Source organism: Paroedura picta, chromosome 6 (assembly GCF_049243985.1).
Source record: "Paroedura picta isolate Pp20150507F chromosome 6, Ppicta_v3.0, whole genome shotgun sequence".
NCBI classification, from domain to species: domain Eukaryota; kingdom Metazoa; phylum Chordata; class Lepidosauria; order Squamata; family Gekkonidae; genus Paroedura; species Paroedura picta.
In genome coordinates, this window is record NC_135374.1 from 34,248,425 (window position 1) to 34,270,795 (window position 22,371).

At 42.3% G+C, this 22,371-nt stretch overlaps 1 protein-coding gene across 2 annotated transcripts; it reads right to left on the reverse strand.

Annotated features, from left to right (window-relative positions):
- Nucleotides 1–995: 995 nt before the first annotated feature.
- ZBTB11 (zinc finger and BTB domain containing 11) lies at nt 996–22,248 on the reverse strand. Of its 2 annotated transcripts, none has more exons than XM_077342121.1 (11): nt 21,703–22,248; nt 17,071–17,306; nt 15,403–15,562; nt 12,612–13,444; nt 12,281–12,460; nt 10,652–10,885; nt 9,193–9,337; nt 6,801–6,918; nt 5,501–5,659; nt 2,699–2,874; nt 996–1,715 (listed from the first exon to the last, which is right to left on the reverse strand). In XM_077342121.1, the coding sequence occupies exons 1-11, from the start codon at nt 22,010–22,012 to the stop codon at nt 1,204–1,206; spliced, it is 3,063 nt and encodes a 1,020-aa protein (XP_077198236.1). In that variant the 5' UTR covers nt 22,013–22,248; the 3' UTR covers nt 996–1,203. The 2 variants fall into 2 exon arrangements, with proteins under 2 accessions (XP_077198236.1, XP_077198235.1); XM_077342120.1 differs by having other exon boundaries at nt 15,331–15,562.
- Nucleotides 22,249–22,371: the final 123 nt, after the last annotated feature.

Sequence of the window (22,371 nt, forward strand, 5' to 3'; positions counted from 1 at the left end):
CTCCCCATCCTTAGCTTAAATGCTGTCTCTTCTGTTTCAAGACAGTATTGCTCCACAACATCTAAATTCTCCTGAACGTTTCATTAATGATCCATAATATTATACATGTTTATAGACACGGAACAATTCTACCTTTTCTATTTAGACAGTCAGCCGTGGGCACAAATATAGCTGTAGGAAATAAGACAGTTTTACACAATTTCCATTTTGAAGAATGTTCCACAAGAGACTTCAAAGCAGTGGTTCTGTCAGCTTATTTATGGTGTTCAAAAATAAGTCTTCATATACACAACAACACTACTTTTGTTCTTTAGTCCTTTTGATTTATATTTCTTTTTAAATACAGCATAATTTTACAATACCTTATCATGTAAATATAATGTACAAACATGTTTTATCAAACACTGCAACCTTAGAAGGACTTAGACTAGGCAAAAGAAAACAAAAATGGGAAGTGTAGAGATTTACACATTAATTTATAATCATTTCCCTGTGAGTCTGCCTGCCAGAAAGATCGCATCTGATTACAACTTTATTTCCATAAGAAAACTTCAACACAAAAAGTTGTAGCTTTCTCTCATCTGTGTATGTTAGACTTGAGTACAAAAAAAAGCTGTGCAGAGCTATGAACAAATAAGCATGTCAGACTGGTTACTGTACACCAGGGATAGTCAAACTGTGGCCCTCCAGATGTCCACGGATTACAATTCCCATGAGCCCCTGCCAGCAAATGCTCATGGGAATTGTAGTCCATGGACATCTGGGGGGCCGCAGTTTGACTACCCCTGCTGTACACAATTGTACCTGTGACCAGTACAAATGATTCATAATTCGCTTCAAATGCACAGACCCATCCTAGTTCCCAATATGCCTTATGAGTACATATGGCTATCTTTTTGCTTTAAAGATAACTTGCACAGCTCTTTGGTCTAATGTATTACTCTGACTATAAATATCTTCAGAGAGGAAAAAAGACTACAGCGTACCTACCACCATCACACAGAAGACTTTATTTATAGATTACAATGGATGCAGTAATCTTTAGTACAAGACCTCAGGTTTACACCTCAGGTCTCCAATATTTCTTTTAATTACAGATGTTGGTATTACACAGCCAATATGAGTCCAGTCATTCTGACTGGTATTAATTTGATGCATGCTGTTCCATTCAGGTCATCTTCTTCTGCACCAGAGCATTTGTGTTCAGTCCTGATCCGAAACATGTTCTACCTCTACTTCTACAGTCTGAATAGCTTCTGTAACCTCAGTTATTTTCTGTCCTTGCTGTTGTGCCAATACATAATTGACTACCTGCATGATACTTTGGTCAGAAAGCGTGGAAACTGTTGTACACTCTTCAGTAGCTGCAACAGCTTCAAGAGTTTCTTCAGTTACTACAACTGTCTCAATCTCTTCACCGCACATCTCCGTTTCTTGTTCTGCCGCATCAGAAGTTAAAATACTGATGGCATGCTCCACTTGGGTCCCCTGGTTGTGAAACTGAAGTGTGTCCTTTTCCAGCATAATTTTACAGGGTACATAATCCCGGTGGAATTTGGTCATATGTTTCCTCAAGGTACGAGCATCTATGTAGGCTTCGTTGCACACTGGACAAACGTAAGGCCGCTCTCCAGTATGTGACCTCACATGGCGCTTTAAAGAACGTGCATCAGCCCAGGCCACTCCACAGGTTAGACATTCAAAGGGCTTAACACCTAGTCAACAAAATATGAAAGTTAAAAGTGGAAGGCTTAGCCAAATCACATCCGCAAAGTTAAATCAGTAGCAATCTCTTTGGAGGCTCAATCTCCACAGATTACAACATAAAACAGTGCATCTAAAAGGCCCTCTTTCATTGGTTAATGTCTTCATCACAAGATCTATCACTCTCAATCACAGTCACTCTTAATTCTTTTTGCACCTGGTATTTTGAAATGCAACATGCATTAACAGTATTAAACTAGTATAGCCTCTGGTAGTGATTATGAGATATTCTTGAAAGATGCTATAGTCTGTGTTACAAAGATACAACCAATTCTTAGCAGGTTAAGGCAGTAATTGATGTTGAGTTGTTGTATGTTGGTTTAAGGCTCTGCAACGTGTGTACATTTACATCCAGCTCAATTATTTCAGTATTCTAAAGGCAATATTTCAATATTCTAAAAGCAGGAACTGTTTCACCCACCAATTTAACAGTTTGATTCCAGTGAAGGAAAGCAAATGCTAATGTAGACCTTTCTAGTTACTACTCATGCACAGTGAGTTCTTGAGACCTTCCAAAAGTTGATGCTAGAAGCTGCACAACCCACATGGACCAAAAAAAAAAAAAGCCACAAGGTGAAGTAGATCAAAAATGAAAATGGAAAATTAGGGGGACATTGCTTCTACCGAACTTTTATGCCAACTCTCATACACAGAATGACTACTGAAATATGAGATTTCATTTGACTACCTCCTCACTGCAGTCTTCTGGGCTACACATCCCCCCCCCCCCGGTGTATCCTGTGATCTCTATCAGCTTAATGGATGTCTCAGGGAATAGTTATGGGCAGAGAGAGGAAGTTGAAGGAGGAAAAAACCTGCATCTACAAATGTCCTTGAACTTGCATTTCTCTAGCTCCAACAGTACACTTTGTTGTTCCTAAACTATAAGCTGCTTATGATACATTTCTCTGAACATCCATCACATCAGACTTACCTTCATGGTTATTCATGTGTCTTCTGTACTCCCGAAGTTGAGTGAACTTCCTCCCACAATGTTCACAAACACGTTCCAAGTTCTGTTTTGCTCTTCCTTTCTTCCCATGAGTGGCTTTCTTGACATGTCTTCTGTACAAAGCTTTTTCATAGAATTCTTTCCCACACACATTGCACCTGAAAAAAGTTAAGATAACCTGAGCTGAAGACAAATGTCCAAGAGTCATGTGCGACTCTTATGAGAACAGATTTTATACTGCATTTTTATTTATTTATTTTTAGATTTATATACCGCTGCTCTCAATTTGTCTTGCAGCAGTTTACAATAAGACAATAAAAACACAATAAAAGCCCCCCAAATACGCTTTATCTGATACTTTCATGACCCTATAGCAAGAAAAGTATTTTAGGACTGTGTTTTCATTTTCAAAGATGGCCATAATCGAAGACAAAAAATAATTAGTGTTTTATAACCTAACAAACTTCTAAGAGAGGCCTGTAAGGCTTTTTAACATGCGTATTTGGGCTGTGAGCTAATTTTTCTATTATTACCAGATGAATGTTCAGGGCTACATGTAGCATGGCTTTCAGGCATGTTGCATTAACTATTTCTCATGGCTCATGCAGTTACCTCTTATCCATAATGGCAAAAACACTGTTAAGAAACGTTGAGGAACCCTTGAAACACTCTTCAGGCTTCAAGAAGCCCCAGAAGTGGCATGATTGTGCAGAATATGGTTGGGAAGTATAGCTGTGTACATGCCCATCTGGGGCCACTCTCCTTCTCACCCCTTCCAGGCCCATCACTGGCCCTTTTGGAAGGGAGGGCAGGATGACATGAACATATATGGTCATATCACCTGATAAATGTTTAACACATTTAAAAATATATTATTAATTAATTAACTCCCATCCATTCAGGAAAGCCTTTCCGGGCTGTCAAGAAACTCTAGGATTCTAAAATGCAGCTCAATAACCTATTTCCCCAGCATAATATACGGATTAAGCTCAGCACTTTTGGTGTTGTGTACATTGCTAGGAGCAGAGTTCAGAAGCCTCTAGGCCATGTACACTGTGTCAGATGAAGGGAGGAAGGGAAGAAATGAGTCATCAAGTATGGCTGCACCAGTCTACACAAGTTTGTCGTTTCAGCTCCTCCCCAACCCTCAAGAGAATACTTGTTTGATATATTTTAAACCATGGCTAGCCAGCCAGACCAAGAGCGGTAGTCAATCAATCAATCAATCAATCAGTAGCCCAGCACCTGTGTGTCCAATCCCTGTAGCTTATGTGACCTGCCCATCTCAGAAAAGGGTACTGTGGTCAGCTAAGGTCCTTACAGCATCAGTTTTACAATCTAAATATCAAGAGGGTGTTCATTCATTATACCATCAACTAATTCTATGAACCTATGTTCTCTAGTGACTCCACTTTCCACGTACTACAACTCTACGTTATAAGGCTGTTGTAGGAATTTGTTGAGACTTTACATAAAGCATGCTGTACTATACAAATGCACTGTGTACATGGCAAGTATTACAGCTGGTTTATAAAGGCTAGGAGCTTCACAAGCCAATATCAGAGATAGTTCTAATCTAAAGTACTGCTGGAAGAACCACCTAAGTTAAGATGTTTTTTCCCTGGGCTTGCCTCTATTACTGCTCACATATAGAGCAGCGTTTCACAAGGCAAGGTGCCTTTATATCATTAGCACGATAATACGAGAGGACACTGAACTGGCTCAAACCTGAACTGTCCAAGCTGCTATATGAGGACAGAACTGAAACCATCTGGTTATGGCATTCTGAAAAAAATAATGCATTTATACATTCTGCTCAATTCTCTCTGTATTTGTGTTACAATGATCTGAATTATGGCTGTTTTATTTATCATATTTATTATATTTATAGAGCCTCTTGTGGCACAGAGTGGTAAGGCAGCAGATATGCTGTCTGAAAGCTCTGCCCATGAGGCTGGGAGTTCAATCCCAGCAGCCGGCTCAAGGTTGACTCAGCCTTCCATCCTTCCGAGGTCGGTAAAATGAGTACCCAGCTTGCTGGGGGGGAAACGGTAATGACTGGGGAAGGCACTGGCAAACCACTCCGTATTGAGTCTGCCATGAAAACACTAGAGGGCGTCACCCCAAGGGTCAGACATGACTCGGTGCTTGCACAGGGGATACCTTTACCTTTACCTTATTATATTTATATACCATCCTCAGCTTACACCAGGAGGGCCACAGTGGGTTAGTGTGTGACTAGGAGGAACTGGGTCCAAATCCCAGTTTAGGGGATCAGTTACACACTCTCAGATCGCTTCATTGAAAGGGTGGGGTGAGGCTAAAATGGAGAATTGTATATGCAACCCGGTGCTCCCAGGAATAAGGCTAGGACAATACTGTAGTATAATATACAACTCTCATGTGACGATGCAGCTGAGGCAGTTGCTGGAGTATCTGCTTCAGATAAAAATCTCTTTAGACACCCTTTTAAAATGTATTCAGGGACTTCCCTACGGCCAATTCTCTCATGCCACGGCAGAGCAAGACTTTTGTAAGCAGAAAGGACCAGGTTCCATCCATAACATCTCCAGTGAAAAGGATCAGGTAGCAAGACCTCTCACTGAAACTGTGGCTGCCAGTCAAAGTGCCCAATACTGACTTTGAGAAATGATCTGACTCTGAATAAGGCAACTTCACCGGGTTGCATTTCCCATTCTGCATAAGCAAATTTACAAAGTGCAGTCTTGCCTACGGAATATTCATCTGAGCATTCACAAGATAAAATGGGTTACCTTTACTTACTTGTAAGGATCTGTAACAGAATGGGACTTCACATGAGAATACCAGTCTTTCTTCCAGCTGTAGCACTTTCCACAAAATTCACACTGGAATGGTTTCACTCCAAGATGTTTATTCATATGCTGCCGGAGATCCCGAGGTTCATAGAAACTTTTCTCACATCTGAAATTGCATATGATCACAAAGTGCGTGTGTTCAAGGAACAAAGAAGAGCTTGGCATATCACAACATTATAAAAATAATCCCCACAAAGACAGTTGACTAGTATTACAGCGCATAGTTGGCTACATTATAGTAAAATGGGCGTTTGAATAATCCTCTACACAAGTGAATTTTGAGGGGGGGCTGATTTTAAATACTAATTTTTTTGACTGAGCACCCTAGAGCACATTTTATTATCATATTACTAAGGAGCCAACGGACAACTTGACTTTTTCGCTCTGAAAACCTGCATATGCTATTTACACTATCACAGGTGGTATTCTACAAACCATACCAAAAACGAGATGACACTTTTGAAAGGTCTGCAACAATATTCTGTCTAAACTTGACTTCCCATACAAATAGCCAGCAGATTTTCAAAATTCCTCTTGTACATGATCTCAAGTTTCTATATACAATCCAGGGTTAGATTGAAGCTGGCTAACTATAGACCTCTAGCTAGGGGAAAGATATTAAAGTAGTAAATGGGTTTGAGTACTGTAATTTAATTAATGTGATTCACAGAGCTAACTTGACTTCATCAAGCCCATCCATCACATCAAGAATTTACTGAACAGTGAAGCAGTTACTAAATGAAGAATCTAAGACTCTTGATAAATGATTTATCAGACTTTGAAAAGCCAGTATATCTAGATCAAGTTCATTAAATCTGCTGAATAAATTAAACTATAAAATTTTAATTGGATTTTTAATAAATGTGCAATTAATTGTTACTGTTTTGAATGTTATTATTTTCCTTAGTGACTTATGCAAATAGCTATTTTGAATAATGCTTTTTATAGAGTAGGGGAAAGTGTGGATGAGTTTATGGAACCAAAGGCCTGAAAAAATTTAGGAACCACTGGCTTACAGCAAAAAGTAATAAGTAAGTAATCAAAGAAAAGTAATCAAAGAAAATTGTTAAAACTGTTTCAAGCCTACCAGCTACTGATTTCCTCAGAGAAAACTGGCATTCTTTCAGCAACAGGAACTCCTTTGATAACATTCCCTTATACAGTTTGGGCCATCTTCACTGAACACAACAGGCACGTTTCTACAATATCCAATGTTAGTAAAATAGGCTCAAGGGTTTTCTACTTACTGAGTACATTGATATCCACGAATTTCAGGTTTGGGTTGGTGCTTCTTTATATGCTTACTAAGTCCTGAAGCTCTATGGAAAGTTTTTCCACAGTGTGGACAAAAGTATTTTGATTCTCCTGACAAACAAATGTAAAAATGTCATTAATGAACAGTATATTGTGAAATACAGAAGTAACAGTATGGAAATTGATACTGTAAAACTATGTACACATTCAGAAGATCAAACACTGCCTAGCAAGTGGAACCAAAAGTGCATGGTGAATACTAAGCTTGAAGGAGGGTGCTGCCTACTGGCAAGTCCTGCTGCCAGCCATGGGCTTGGCTGCTATCATAACACATAGACATATCACACATGTTGGGCACGGGCTGAAAGCCAATGCAATAGATGACATTGCCCTTAGACATCCTTTCCGCCCTCGACTTGAACAGGCCCCCAAGTATACGAGGGTACTCTGGGAGAAGAAAAGGGAAGTGAGATAACTAGAGCGGGTGTGGCAGAAGACTCATGACGAGGCGGCAAGAACATCTTATTGTACACTTATGAGGTGACAGTGAGAATGGAGTTTTTTGTTCGAAATGTAAGTTTTTCAATTATTTAGAGTAGTTCGGTCTCTTACCTCCCTCTAGGAGGGGTGCCAAAATTTTAGTCAATTGGAACTTGGCTGTGAGGCATTAGCAAGCTTTTTTGTGGATAAAGTCCTGTCGCTCTGCCATGACCTTCCCGCCACGGTTAATACAGTAAATGAGCTGGAGGCCTGTTGGCTGCCTTTGGAGGTAATGTTTTATGGCTTCAGATGGCTCTCTTTACCCAAAGTGGACAAGTTGTTAGGGCTGCACTGGCTACCAGCTGCTGTCCGGCTCCGGTTCAAGGTTTTGATTTTAACCTTTAAGGCGTTGAGTGGTCTGGGACCAACATACCTGAGGGACCGCCTATCGCCCTATGCCCCGCGCAGAGCCTTAAGCTCTGTAGGTGATAATTTATTGGTCAGTTCCCAGCCCCAGGGAAGCACGCCTAGCCTTGGCCAGGGTCTTTTTGGTCCTGGCCCCAACCTGGTGGAATGAGCTCCCGGGTGAGCTGCGGGCCCTGTGGGAGCTTTCGGTGTGGCCGCCCCTGCAGAAGTCAGTGTCATCTTGACCCTATTTCTTTCTCCTTGAGGTAGGGATGGGGGGTGGGGGGTAGTTGAGGTGGTGATTTCACCATGTAGTTGCTGTTTTTGTTGTGTTTCATTGTCTGTTTTAATGGGTTTTATTGGGGTTTTTATTGGACACTTTTGTAACCCACCACGAGCCATTTCTTGGAGTGGTGGGCAATAAATGTAATAATAATAATAATAATAATAATAATAATAATAATAATAATAATAATAATAATAATAATAATAATAATAGTGCAGGAAATGTAACAGTGGCAACAGAAGAGAGCAGGAGAACTGGGGTGGCTCTGCACATGGGGAACATCAAGGGCCAGGGGGATACAATGAAGAAACAAGGGGGAGAGATGACCTCAACCAGAGGGTCATAGAAAACAGGTAAAGAAGGACATGCGAGTGAAAAACAAAGAAGCACAGTTGAACGCCTAAATTTCTACCAAGTGCTGACTAAGTATGTAAATTTCATTTAAAAGGCAACCTATATACTATTAAAACATTATAATTTAAACATTAACAGCAGGGAGTCTAGTCAGCCCATATACACATTCTGACAGTGCCAGTTATGCTACTGATTTATGTTAAGGAAAACTAAGTTTAACATGCTTTGGCATCAGTCCTGTGTGTAGATGATTAACAGTAAGGCCAATAACCAAAGTAAGGCCATACATTCTGCACGCACAGCTAGTCTTTAGCCTGTTTTCCAAGCACAGGAAAACATTACCCATTTAGTTTCCATCACTTCAATCAAGTGCATTCTAATATACTTTTCCTGTTCCTTTCCTGCTGCATTTTCCTCATTCATTTGTTAGCTGGATCACTGTATATCAGCAAACAGACCATTGTGGAACTGATTTGTGCTCTGGTAACACAGGTTATTGTGACTGAGACAAGGAATGCCTGTCAGGGGTGGGTGATGAATGTACTTATGGAAAGGTTGCCAGGCCACCTGTGACAAAGCGTCAGCTTTTCCTCTCCCAAACGCAGGACAGAGGAGGCAGTACACTCCAGCAACAGGGCTGAATGAGCTCCCACAGTCTAGAGTAACTCACCACAAGAGATGTCTAGCCTCCAGCTCACTTATTTTCCTGGTCTATATTTGTGAAAACCCTAATTTCACACCTCAGTCTAAAATGGCAAGCCTTATCTGAGGGTTTGTAGTTACGTATACTGAGTTTACACATCCTGATAGCTATTGCTGTTTGTATGCTTGGGGCATAAGAGAAAACGGAAATCACTCACCTGTGTGAATGCTCACGTGCTCTTGTAGGCTTCGTTTAGTGACAAAAGACTTGTCACACAATTCACATTTAAACTGCTTCTGTGCCTCATGGAGTGCAAGATGCATCTTTAAACCATGTTTGTAGGTGAATGATTTTCCACAAATCTATAAGACATAAAAATTGCCAGCAAGAATGATAAGATATGTTCCAGCAAACAAAAAAATTCTACAATAAATAAGCTTTGTGGACTATACTTGGATGTAAAGCGTTGTATTTCCCTACAACCCTTTGTTACAAAAGGAACTTTATTGTTTCGAAAAAAGGACAATTATATTTTCTGAAGATGAGAAAATTCCAATGAAGAACAGAACCTGGGAGGTTCATCTTAGATGCATGCAAATATTGCAAATGATGCTTAATTATAATCCAAACTGAGATTTCAACCAAAGCCTCCTGCAACACACCAATTTTAATTTCAAACCTTCAGCTGCAAAGAGCAGTGTGGCTCCATTACCTATGCCCCAACACCAACTGTAAACCTGCAAATATCATTATATAGGGCACACCGAAAGACTGGACAACTTAGCTATTGTCAAGCTCACCAGAATACATCCTATGGATTGATTCTACTAATGGTGGCACCCTTCTTCCTAAACAAGAACTCCTGCTAACAAATAAGTTTCCTCTGCTGGAGAGCACTGTCCCCATTAGTGGAGCAGACCTTCCAGCTCAAGGTATGAACATTCAGAAAGAGCTGTTAAGGTACCATAGGAGTAGTAATTTCAAAAATCTTGTAAGTCAGTAAAAGTCATACAGAAAGATGAATTTAGGAAGTACTGAGCATAGACACTGGGATGAATCCAAGGAGTGGTCAGTGAAAGGTGCCGGCAGATGTAGACTTTTGCCATATACCCCCTCCCAGAAATCACAGAAATATTGATAACTGAGATCACAAGATCTGAATGGATTAACAGGTCAGGTGCTGCAGTGAGGAACAGAAAGAGGGAGAAGTTACCAGTCCTACTGCTTCCCTTGGCAAAGCCGCACTTCTGGTAGAAACAGGATTTTACACTGGCACCCCCGTTCACTACAGCCTCACCTCACCCACAGGGCTACTTATTTACATAGGTCTCGCAGTTCTACAGATCAACTTTCCCCAGGGGCAGAAAACACAGCCAGAGGGAAAGGACTGTGGCAAACAGCATCACTGTTCCTGCTATGGATAGAGTCCATTACTCACAGCCTATTAACTAATTTGAAGAAAGAAAGATTCCATAGCACCTCCGGCTTTATTCCTAAAGCTACCCAATGTAGGAGTTTAATTACAATTGACTAGCCTTTCCCCTTAACCTTTAAGTGCTTACGTACAACAATTTTTGAAGTTTGAAGTCAGTAATTGAACTTGCAGAAACATGGCTTGAATATGCAAAAGTTGCCCCAAGAAAACGATTACACGGAGAAATAGTTTTATTTTTTACCTTGCATGCATGTGGCTTCACACCTGTATGTTTCAGCATATGAATTCTCAAAGAATAGAGTTTTGGCAAACTTCTTCCACATATATCACATATAAACTCCCGTTTGGTCCTGCCCTTAGCAGCTGAGCCACTCTCTTCAATGCTGGCAGTTGCAACGGTCACTTCGTTTTTCCGAGTGTGACGAACAAGGTGAGCTCGTAATGAGGCACCATACTGGAACTCTTTTTTACATAGCTAGAACAACAAAAATGCACATTGATTTCTTGTAGGAAATGTACCTGTGATCTCAGTACAAAGTCAAAAACTAGAAGAAGAGTTGGTTCTTATATGCCGCTTTCTCTACCCGAAGGAGTCTCGAAGCAGTGCTGTGGTGAGCCCAAGGTCACCCAGCTGGCTGTATGTGGGGGAGGAATGGGGAATCAAACCCGGCTTGCCAGATTAGAAGTCTGTACTCCTAACCACTACACCAACTAGCATGCATACATTTTTCTAAAGGCAGGAATTACTTCCAGGTCTGCAAACACTATGCACACAAAAGGTGTGACTCTGTCAGACTAGAGAAATTGGGAATTATAAAAGATTAATCAAACGCAGACTAGTGTGTATTAATTCACTGGCAGTACATTACCCTTTAAAAAGGGGTACTTTTCCATGTAAAACTCTAAAAGTGGGTGACCACAGAACTAAAAAATCACCAAAACAAAAGACTGGAAAAAGTTTCAACATTCACTGCAGAATTGATAGCTAGCTAGCTATTTATTTATTATTCAATTTTTATATCGCTACTCCCAGGTCAGCTGGCTCATGGCGGCTCACACATATATATATATGATAATAAAACACTAAAATCCCATAACTCTACCAGCTTGCCACCAACTACAATACAACACAAACAAGTAAAAATCAACATAGGTGGTGGCAAGAACTACTCTTTATAGACTCTACTCCTCAACCTGCCTATTCTCAGTTGTAAAGCAGATGTAAATTAGAGGGGCAATGATCAGCCCCCCAGGGGGTCCAGATTCCACAAGGATGTGGAAGGACCCATTCTTATTAACCCACTATACAACCCAACCGCAACCAAAAACCTGATGGAAGAGCTCCGTCTTGCATACCCTGCAGAACCCAGAGAGCTCCAACAGCTCTCTTCTATGAAGCTGACCTGTGAGAAAACTGAAATATCAGAGGTCATCTAGATCAGCAAAAGCTGGCAGGGGCTCATGGGAATTGTAGTCCATGAACATCTGGAAGACCACAAGTTCACTACCCCTGATCTAGATAACTGGAATAAGCAGAGAACCAGAAGGCTTCTTAAAAGACAGCTAAAGCATCTAACCATAAACAACCAGAAAAACACAATACTTAAAAATAGGAATTCAAATATGGTTGGATCCTACCAGCTTTTCTGCTGGAGTAGGAAAGATCTTTTTGAGCTCCAAAAAGCCTATGCCAGAGATTGTGGGGCCCATGTGGAAAGAGTGCCACATGGGACAAGGCTGCAAGAAGGAAAGAAGTCAGGTGAGATCATCTCCACCAACACCAGTGGAAAAACTGGCAGGACCTCAACCCTCAGACTAGCAGGGTTACAAAACAAGCATCAACTCCAGGTACATTTCAAGATCAACTCACTGGGCATTTATAATTTTTCGTCCTTTCATGTTTCAATGTGTGCATTATAAGGGCATAACGTCTCTGAAAAATCATTCCACATTCATTGCATTTGTGCTGTGCTTCTGCTTCACTGTGCTCTGTGGTATCTCTCTTGGGCTGCTTCATCTTTTTGCCTCTTTGCACCAGCTTCATGGCAACCTAGTTAAAAAATTTAAAAAGTGTTAGCTGCTAGTGAAAATGAACGTAGGTTGAAGACCTCATGATAAACTCAGGGACACAGAGTATCAAGGAGCCAAAAGACATCATCATGAGAGACCAAACTGAAGCCAACATACTACCGATCTTATACCTGTTGGATGGCTGACTTGGTGGCTGGCTTTCTATTCTGTAGTTTTTTCTCGATGCCTTTGTGCAATTTGATGTAGCCTCCTTCACTAACAGACCGTTGGCGGAGCTTGCTTTTGTAAGTGTCATCTTGACTGGAAACAGAGGTCTCTGACTGAGCCAGTGGAATGCTCTGCGCTTTGCATGGCCTGCCACGCTTTCGCTTCAGTTCTCCCTGCGAATCTTCAGCAGCACCTTCTGCAGTTAATTCGCTGCTCACGTCCGGTTCACTGCTTATGCTTTTATCAGCCTCGCTTTCTGTTGGAGTGCTGATGACTTCTTGCTCTGCTGCTGAAGGCTCAGACGGCTCCATGGATACACTCTGATCTGTGATCCCTTCCTCTGTTGGAGCTTTTATGTTGCTTTCAGCTGTCTCTATATCAGTAGAATGCACCACAGGCTTAGGAGAGCTGTCCTCAGGGTGCTCTGAGGCTGTCTGCAGGACAGCCTCTGACTCAGTCGGCTCTTCCACTTCAGTGCTTGAACATACTCCATTCACAGTTGCAACTGCATCTTCTGGCGGGGGAAGCTGCTCAGTCCCGTCTGCAGGATTAGCCCCATTTTCAGTCGGCTCTAAAAGATTCTGCGCTACCTCAACTACCTGAACATCCCCCTTCTGGTACACCGTGATTTGTTTCTCTTCCATTTGTTTGTGCACATTCTCACAGATTTCTAGGACTTCTGTCATGAAGAGATGTCGCGCCAGCACTGCTACTTCTGCCATGTTGCAGAAATCAAAAGTCAACTCTGAGGTATAAGCAAATTCCAGTAAAGGCAGGAAGCTGGCCTTGCAAAACCCTGCACCAAATAAGAGATGAGATGTCAGAAGAGTTTGCAGAGATGATCCCCCAGTTTAATTTTAAATGAACTAATGTTCTTACTAGAAAATTACTGAGTGCAGCAACAATTTGAAACTATATGTGCAAGGTCCTGAGTCTATAGTGTCAAACAAAGAGGAAGAGGGCTTGGATGCTGAAGGATGCTGTGCTTAGTAGTAATGGCGGAGGCAGTGGCCTTTTCTGTACACATTGTAGAGGATGGCATTTGAAGCCTTCTCAAGCAATTCTTGCCTGTTTTGGCTTCCAGTAAAATGGAGACCTCTCCCTACTTTTGAAAGCCTATAGAAGCAAATACGAAGTGGGGTGGAGGTGGGTCACGTGTTTGTATCCTCATTAAGAGGTGTATGCAGAAACCAATCTTTGTTCTAAAGCAAAACATAATAAAAGTCTAAATATTCAGAAAGCAGAAAACTATACTGCAAGACTGTACTGAACCATCTTTGCATTCCTTACTTGGTAAAATATTAAAGCTAGTGTTAATTAGAGCCTCTTGTGGCGCAGAGTGGTAAGGCAGCAGACATGTAGTCTGAAAGCTCTGCCCATGAGGCTGGGAGTTCGATCCCAGCAGCCGGGTCAAGGTTGACTCAGCCTTCCATCCTTCCGAGGTTGGTAAAATGAGTACCCAGCTTGCTGGGGGGTAAACGGTAATGACTGGGGAAGGCACTGGCAAACCCCCGTATTGAGTCTGCCATGAAAACGCTAGAGGGCGTCACCTCAAGGGTCAGACACGACTCGGTGCTTGCACAGGGGATACCTTCTAGTGTTAATTATCTAGATTTGGTTGCACAGTATCTGAAAATTAGATTCCACACTCTTCAGACTGATTAGTGCAGCTACTACTTGATCAAAATAGGCAAAGTGCATAGGAACTATAGCTATGACAGCTTCCATAATCATGATTTGGTTACAGGCTCTCATCATAAACAACCTGCACGAGCCATTGCATGACAGTGTTATCGCAGTTCCGTGTAAGATGTTACTACCCTGCCAGGCCTATGGCTGAGGCCAGGGCAGCTTAACATCATGTGGGCCTCCCACCTCTCCTCTTCAGAACTTAGATTCCTAGGCAATAACCAATCTGTAGGCCAGATGGAAGATGGCAGGAGTAGGGTAGAGTTGGTTGAGTGGGATTGGCAGAGGATTTAGGTTGCGAGTTTTAATTGTAGGAAGTTTTACATTTTGATTATGAATGTTTTAACCATTTTGTAAACCACCTGAGGCCCACTTGCAGAGAGTGGCAGTCTATACATATAATAATAATAATAATAACAACAACAATGATAATAATAATAAGTGAGGAACACTTATTCCACCAGTCTCGTTTAAGCCTGCTCAAGAGTTAGGTCGAGATTATATTCCTTCTACTGTGACTGCAGGATACATCCGTGTATTCAGATCAAGCATGCAACAATTCAGTAATATATATTAATTTAATTATCTTTTATTAAGGGCAAAAAATTAACAACCTTTACCCTTCACTCAACAAACTTTTGAAGGTTTCCTCCTGCCTTTGGAGGCCCCTCCATATTGAGTGCCTCTTCCACTTGAGAGTTAAGTTGAAGGAAGGCTAGAGAAGCAGGATTCACACCTTGCTTTGGAATGGGTAAGATATAGCCTAGGAGAGAGAAGCTGTGCAAAAAAAGCACATGCCTACTTTACACATGGCTGATTTAGCCAGAAAACACAATAAAATCAAGCCTAACAGCCAACAATCCCAAATCTATTGAAGCGGGAATAGTCCCAATTTAGAAGCAAGAAGTTTATCTACATTTATATTTGATCAATCTTTGACCACAAATGTTCAATAAATTTATTTTCTATATAGTTCTTGTCAGATCAATTTACCTGAAAGATCCACTACAGCTTCATGACTGGAAACAGCTCCCTTTTCGATAAAGAGTTCTCTGAAGTACTCACTGTTAGCTGCCAAAACAGATTTGTGTGCTTTGAATACTTCTCCTTCAATGAGCAAAGTTACATCACAGAATTGACTGGAAAGTCGCTGTTGATTCAGCTGATTCAAGACTGACTGAGAATGCTTTGGAGAAGTCTGTTTCACAAGGCCTTTACTATCAACCTGGCATTAAAAAAATCAACAAAAAGCACGTTAACTTCCAAAGAAACTTTCAAAATGTTTCTAGTGCATAAGTGGAAAACGTTTGCTTCCCTGAACCAAATTTTGCAGTTATTAAGGGTAATGGGTTGGATTCAGATTAAATTTTCTGGTTACCATTTGTCAGTGGAACAGAATGTTCCTGCCTCCCCATTGCAGCCACAGGTCTTCCTGAAATGCTGCTCCCAGGGGACAAGGAGCCCTCCAGACAAAATAAGAGGCAAACTGGAGGTCTGCAGCAGGAATACAGAGCTGTAGGAAATTACCCTGCCCCTTATATTAGTGTAAAATTTATTGGCGGTCTGGATTCATCCACTGAATTTAAAGTTTTGTTAGTCACTCTGAAGTGGATAAAAATACAGCAAATGATATTTGTGTTGTCTGACAGAAAACAAATATATTTTGACTGATTTTAAATGTCTTCCTTTAAAGCAGGGGTAGTCAACCTGTGGTCCTCCAGATGTTCATGGACTACAATTCCCATGAGCCCTTGCCATGGGAGGGGCTCATGGGAAATGTAGTCTATGGACATCTGGAGGACCACAGGTTGACTACCCCTGCTTTAAAGGATACAAGTGAGTAGCTGTGGTGGTCTGAAGCAACAGAACAAAGTTTGAGTTCAGTGGCAACTCTATGACCAACAAAGTTTTATTCTGGGCATAAACTATCATATGCACACACACTTCTTCAAATACATTGAAACAGGAGTCACCAACCATTATCTATAGGTAAAGGGTATGGAGGGTATTGCCAGGGAGGGCCAATTAGTCTCAAGATGCATAAGTAACTAAGCAGTAGATATAGCTAAGATTGGATTAAGGCAATTGATAAACCAGTGAATTGCAGCAAATTAGCATACAGCATAATAAAGGAGTTTACCACAGACACGATAACTGATATTAGCATGTGTAGTGAGATAAGAAATATCCCTTTTAATCTCTGGGAGGTTACAATGTCCTCAGTACTATAACAACTTGTAATTCGATGATTCTGTAGTCCCTCTGTAATAAAACAGCTACTTTGAGGTCCCCCACTGAATATCGCGAAAGGTTGAAGTGTTCCCTTACAGGTTTCTCAGCTTTGTGATTCTTAATATGAGATTTGGGTCATAGGAGTTGACCTGTTTGCCCTAAGTAGAGAAATACATTGTTGGCATTTAATGGCGTATACAATGTTAGAAGATAAGCAATGAGCCTGAGATGGTGTAGCTCATGTTGTTAGGTCCAGTGATTGTGTTATCTGGGTGTATGTGGCAGCAAAGTTGGCATCTGGGTTTATTGCTAGCTCTGGTACCAGTGTCTATGTTCAAATTAGATTCCGTTTAATTGTGAGTGAAGTTTTACAATTGGAGGGGCTTATCTGTAGGCAAGAAATAGTTTGCTTTCCCAGAAACAATGCCTTTAGTGCTCTACATAGGAAAAATAAAAATGTAAACTAACCTCCTGTACCAAGGTACATTAAATGCAACTTACAAATACAAGCTCATGTTTGGCTATTGGCTTCTTTTTCACAGGCTTTGGTGATGCAGCTGGAATTGATGCAGAGTTACTCAATTCATCATCTGTTTCATTACTGTCTTCATTCAGAGCTGTGTCTAATCCAAGTTCCTCTAGCATTTCAGAAGGATCTGACAAAGATCTGGAACGATCCAGTTTTTCTTGACACTTGCTACATTCTTTAATGTAATCTTTGACTTGTTTTAGAATACCTAAGGAAAGGCAGGAAAAAATCTTTTGAATTTCTCACTTCATTTACACAATAAAGGGTGGCTTCTCTCATGGTCTTTCAGGTATCCTCACGTGATCTAATCTGTCTTTCATGGAAGAAATTTGCATTCTACAAAAAAAGTTTAGCAAGGCTTCCTTCCCAGCAAGTGGAGAAATGGGAAGAGCCCACATATATCACAGTTAAACGCTCCTAAAAACTTTTCCAAACCCAGACCCAGGGCTTTCAGTGACACTTAAAATTATGATATGCAACTTCTACTGAATTTAATTGTACTTTCTATCATTTAACTACATACAATTGCAGGCTTAAACATATGAAGATGCCTTTTACTGAATCAGACCATCTCACACAGCACTGCTTACTCTGACAGATGTTGGACCTCACTACGGTATTCAAAGTTAGTTCCTAGAGCAGCTATGAGAGGCTCATTCATCTGGTGATGTCAATATCTAAACTTGGAGAATATTAAGTACGTGCTTTGCAGGAAGACATATCCCCTCCCATTATCTGAAAAAGCTATATGTTCTTGTCACCAAAAAAGGCTTTAAGGTACACAGAATTCCTAGTTCAAGGAAAACTTGTCAGCTCCACCAAAGTTTTAAAGTAAGCATAACACAGGGTTTAAACCCAAATACATAACTTTGGATCTAGCCAGCCTTTTTACTAAAGCTGTTTCTTGCTATAGCTCCAGTCCCATACTACCGCTGTCCTTGCAAGTCCCATGATCCTTAGCACAGCCATTTTGGATGGTTGAAGGAGAGCCCTCCACCTATTTTCTCTGAAGAAAGGCTGGCTGGATCCAAAGAACACTATTTATAAAAATTTCAAATACTACGCAGAACTAGTGGTACAAATAAAGGCCAAAATGTTTTTTTTTAAAGGATTGGTCCAAAGTTCTTCACTCCGAAATGTGCACTTCTTACAGTATTTGATCTTTTGTTGTAAAAATTAGGTATTGGTTCATTCTTTTTAATTGAAAGGACAAATGGGTTAAAAAGTTACAAAACTAACCAAAGCTTGAAAATAAAAACCATTTCATGTACTCATTCATCTAAATAAGGCTGAACAGCCTGAGTCTTTCAACAGTAAGAATAATGCTTCATAAATTTAACAATAATAAGATAATTCCAGGTAATACTGCTTTGGGTTTGGATTTTGAGCTGATGAGCAGAAAATGACAGCCCAGTTACTATTTGTGAAACCCAGCAGAAGGACCCAGCTCTCTGTTAGAAACTAATGGAACCAACCAACCAGTACCAGAACTTTCCTACAAAGCTTCCTACATAGCCTAGCCAGCATCAGGATTCCATGCATTGTTTAAGGGCATCTAATCCTGCAAGATACACAGAAATGTACTTATCTCCCCACCCCATTCGCACATATGGCAGATCATAACAATTGTGCATCAAGCATAGATGCAGTCCACTTAAGAAAAAGTGATAACACAGAATTTCCTCTTTTGGGGTTCTGCCAGTTTCTTGTTGAAACAATAGCATGGGAAACTCTTAGATTATACCCACTTCAAAATCCTATCCCATTATCCCTCCAAGAAATACTCTTCAGCACAAAACAATCTAATTATTAGAGCTTGTCCATTATACAACCTAAAACAGGTCAAATCCTGGGCAGTAAGGTTTGAGCATCTTTGTAGATGATGTATGTTCTTATAAACTCTATAAGCTGTACTTGAGTCTAGACTATGGTTTTAATTGTATTGTTGGACATATGCTGTTTACTGTCCTGAGACTGCTTGAGCAGAGACTGCTTGAGCAGTTCATAAGTCCATCCAAATAAATAAATAGACAGCAGTAAGGAAGGCTTTGCCAGTTCCATTTTCAACATTAACTTTGGGTTGATCATCCTGAACTTATTGGCATTAATGATGTACATAGTGGGATTCTTTTGTGTGTCCAATAGAGAAGAATAATATATTCTTTTATGGTTTTGAAAAGCTTTGAACTCTGATAATAAATTTATATTTTATATTTTTCTATATATGGTTTTGCAGTTCTCACAGCATAGATGCCTCTGGAGAATCTCTACAACCTTAATATTTTCAAAGAATAATCTAATCCAGTTGTCCTATTGCAAATGTCTGTAGCTTTATTTCCAAAGCAGATTCTGCTATGTAACAAGCTATACCAACCATTCACAACTCTTTTTTTTGGCCAGGCCTCCTTAGGAGCTTGTTTCAGGCCCCAGGGCCCCCTGCAGTAGGATGGCTGCTCGCTCAATGAGCTAGGCTAAAAAAGGCCTAACCTAAGAGTGAAATAGCTATATTTCATGTACCTGGCCTTATATATATGGAAGACAGATTTCTAGAACATTCAACCAAGAGAAGCACGTATGTTCATTTTTTTTCTTGAATGCATTAATTCAATTACACACAAAGGAACAGAATGCATGATTTTTTTCCCTTGCCTTGATAAAGAGAACTTTCTAGGAATTAAATATATCATATCTAACAGAAAGGTATTTAATCGGTTCAGTTACCAGGCCCCCCCTAAACCCTTTGGGTTTCCCTTCTCACAAGTTTAAAGTATGTGGACCCCTTCCCCCAGGGGGCCACATGGCCCCTGTTGAGAATGGCTGAGCTAGTCAACATCCACTCTTAGTTTCACTCCAGTATTTGAATAAAAATAGCTCCCTATTGATATAGAATGCACTCCAGCCAAAACACATGACTATCCAAAGGCCCATCCCACAGATGTGAACATAATTCAACAAGCTGAGGACAGATACACTTAACACTGACTATGCTAAAGCCTTTAATTGTGTGGAGCACAACAAATTGTGGCAAGTTCTTAAAGAGATGGGAAAACCAGACCATCTTATTTGTCTCTTGAGAAACTTATATGCAGGTCAAGAAGCAACAGTGAGAACTGAACATGGAATCACTGATTGGTTCAAAATTGAGAAAGGAGTTCGGCAAGGCTGTATACTGTCGCCTTGCCTATGTAACTTGTATGCGGAGCACATCATGAGAAAGACGGGATTAGAGGAGTCACAAATTGGGATCAAGATTGCAGGGAGTAATATCAACAACCTCAGATATGCAGATGATACCACTCTAATGGCAGAAAGCGAAGAGGAACTAAAGAGCCTGTTGATGCGGGTGAAGGAGGAGAGTGCAAAAGTTGGCTTGAAACTCAACATCAAGAAAACAAAGATCATGGCATCCGGCCCTCTGAATTCCTGGAAAATAGATGGGGAAGAAATGGAGATAGTGACAGATTTTATTTTCCTGGGCTCCAAGATCACTGCAGATGGGGACTGCAGCAAAGAAATTAAAAGACGCTTGCTCCTGGGGAGAAAAGCTATGGCAAATCTAGACAGCATCCTAAAAAACAGAGACATCACCCTGCCAACAAAAGTGCGTTTAGTCAAGGCTATGGTATTCCCAGTTGCAATGTATGGCTGTGAAAGTTGGACCATAAGGAAGGCCGAGCGTCAAAGAATTGAGGCTTTTGAACTCTGGTGCTGGAGAAGACTCTTGTGAGTCCCTTGGACTGCAAGGCGAACAAACCGGTCAGTCCTAGAGGAGAGCAGCCCTGACTGCTCCTTAGAAGGCCAGATCCTGAAGATGAAACTCAAATACTTTGGCCACCTCATGAGAAGGAAGGACTCCCTGGAGAAGAGCCTAATGCTGGGAGCAATCGAGGGCAAAAGAAGAAGGGGACGACAGAGAATGAGGTGGCTGGATGGAGTCCCTGAAGCAGTAGGTGCAAACTTAAATGGACTCCGGGGAATGATAGAGGACAGGAAGGCCTGGAGGATCATTGTCCATGGGGTCGCGGTGGGTCGGACACGATTTCGCAGCTAACAACAACACACTTAACACATCGGATCAAGTGGATTCTAGTCCAGCAAAAACGCCTGCAAGACCCTGTTTAATTTCAAACATGCTTGCAGTTCTCTTCTTCCCACAGCTACTTAATTGGGTTCTACATCCCATTGGGATAACTACAGTTTGTTACGGGAAAAGTCCCAAGAATCCTTTCATTTACTGGAAAGCCCGCTTTTCAACCTCTTCACCAGATAGCCGGATTCTTGGTTAGTGGGGATCAGAAGAACCCACTACTGAGTGAATACAGGTGGGATCGGGCTGCCAAGATAGCCTGTAGCGCGCCCGGCACCCCAAATCTTAGAGCAGAGACGACCACTTCCGATGAGAGGACTGAAGGGCAGGGAACGGAGCCTCTGTGTGAGCGGAACCCTTTTTCCAGGGCGCTCATTCCAGGCGACCAGCGAGCCTTCCTCCGGGGGCTCCGGGAGCCTGTAACCAGGGCACATTCCGCCCGGACGCGGCGCGCCAGCTCCCCCGCTGCCCGGAGCCGCCTCGTCCCTCCCCGCTGCCGCCGCCGCCGCCGCCTCACCTCGCCACCAGTAGCGCCGGGAGAGGCGCTGCCAGGTCTGCAGGCGGGTCCGGTGGGTGCCGTCGGTCTCCAGGTGCGCCGCCCGGATGAGGCGGGCGCGGCGGTCGGCCTGCAGCACCACCTCGAGCTCGGCGAAGCGCTGCTGGTCCCGCTGCCGCCGCTGGTAGTAGAGGGTGCCGCCGCGCACGACGTAGCAGGCGGCGGCCTTGCGGATCTTGCGCTTGGCGTTGCCTTCGGTGCCCGGCGCGTAGGGCTCGCGCTCGTTGGTCAGGTAGCGCAGGATGGCCAGGTAGCTCTCCTCGCTCGACATGGCAGGCGCGACGGGACGGGACGGGCCGGGCCGGGCCGAGCGTGGGGCGCCGCTAGTGGGGCAGGAGGGGGCGCGCGGCGGTGGGGAGCATGGGCGGCCCCGCGTGGGGGAGGGAGGGGATGCTGCTGTCACCGGTGGCAGAGATCCCGCACCGCAGCGAAGGAAGCGGATGGGGGGGCGGGGGGGGGGGGTAGCGCGAGACGGGGAGGGCAATTAGAGGGGCGGGGAGGCGAGGGGGGAGAGACCCCAGCCTAGACGGAGTCGGGCCCCGGGGGGTGGAACTGGAGTTTCGCAGTCCGCGGCGACGGGTGGGAGGAAGAAGCTCGGGCAGCGGGCTCAACGGAAAGACAAAATGGCTG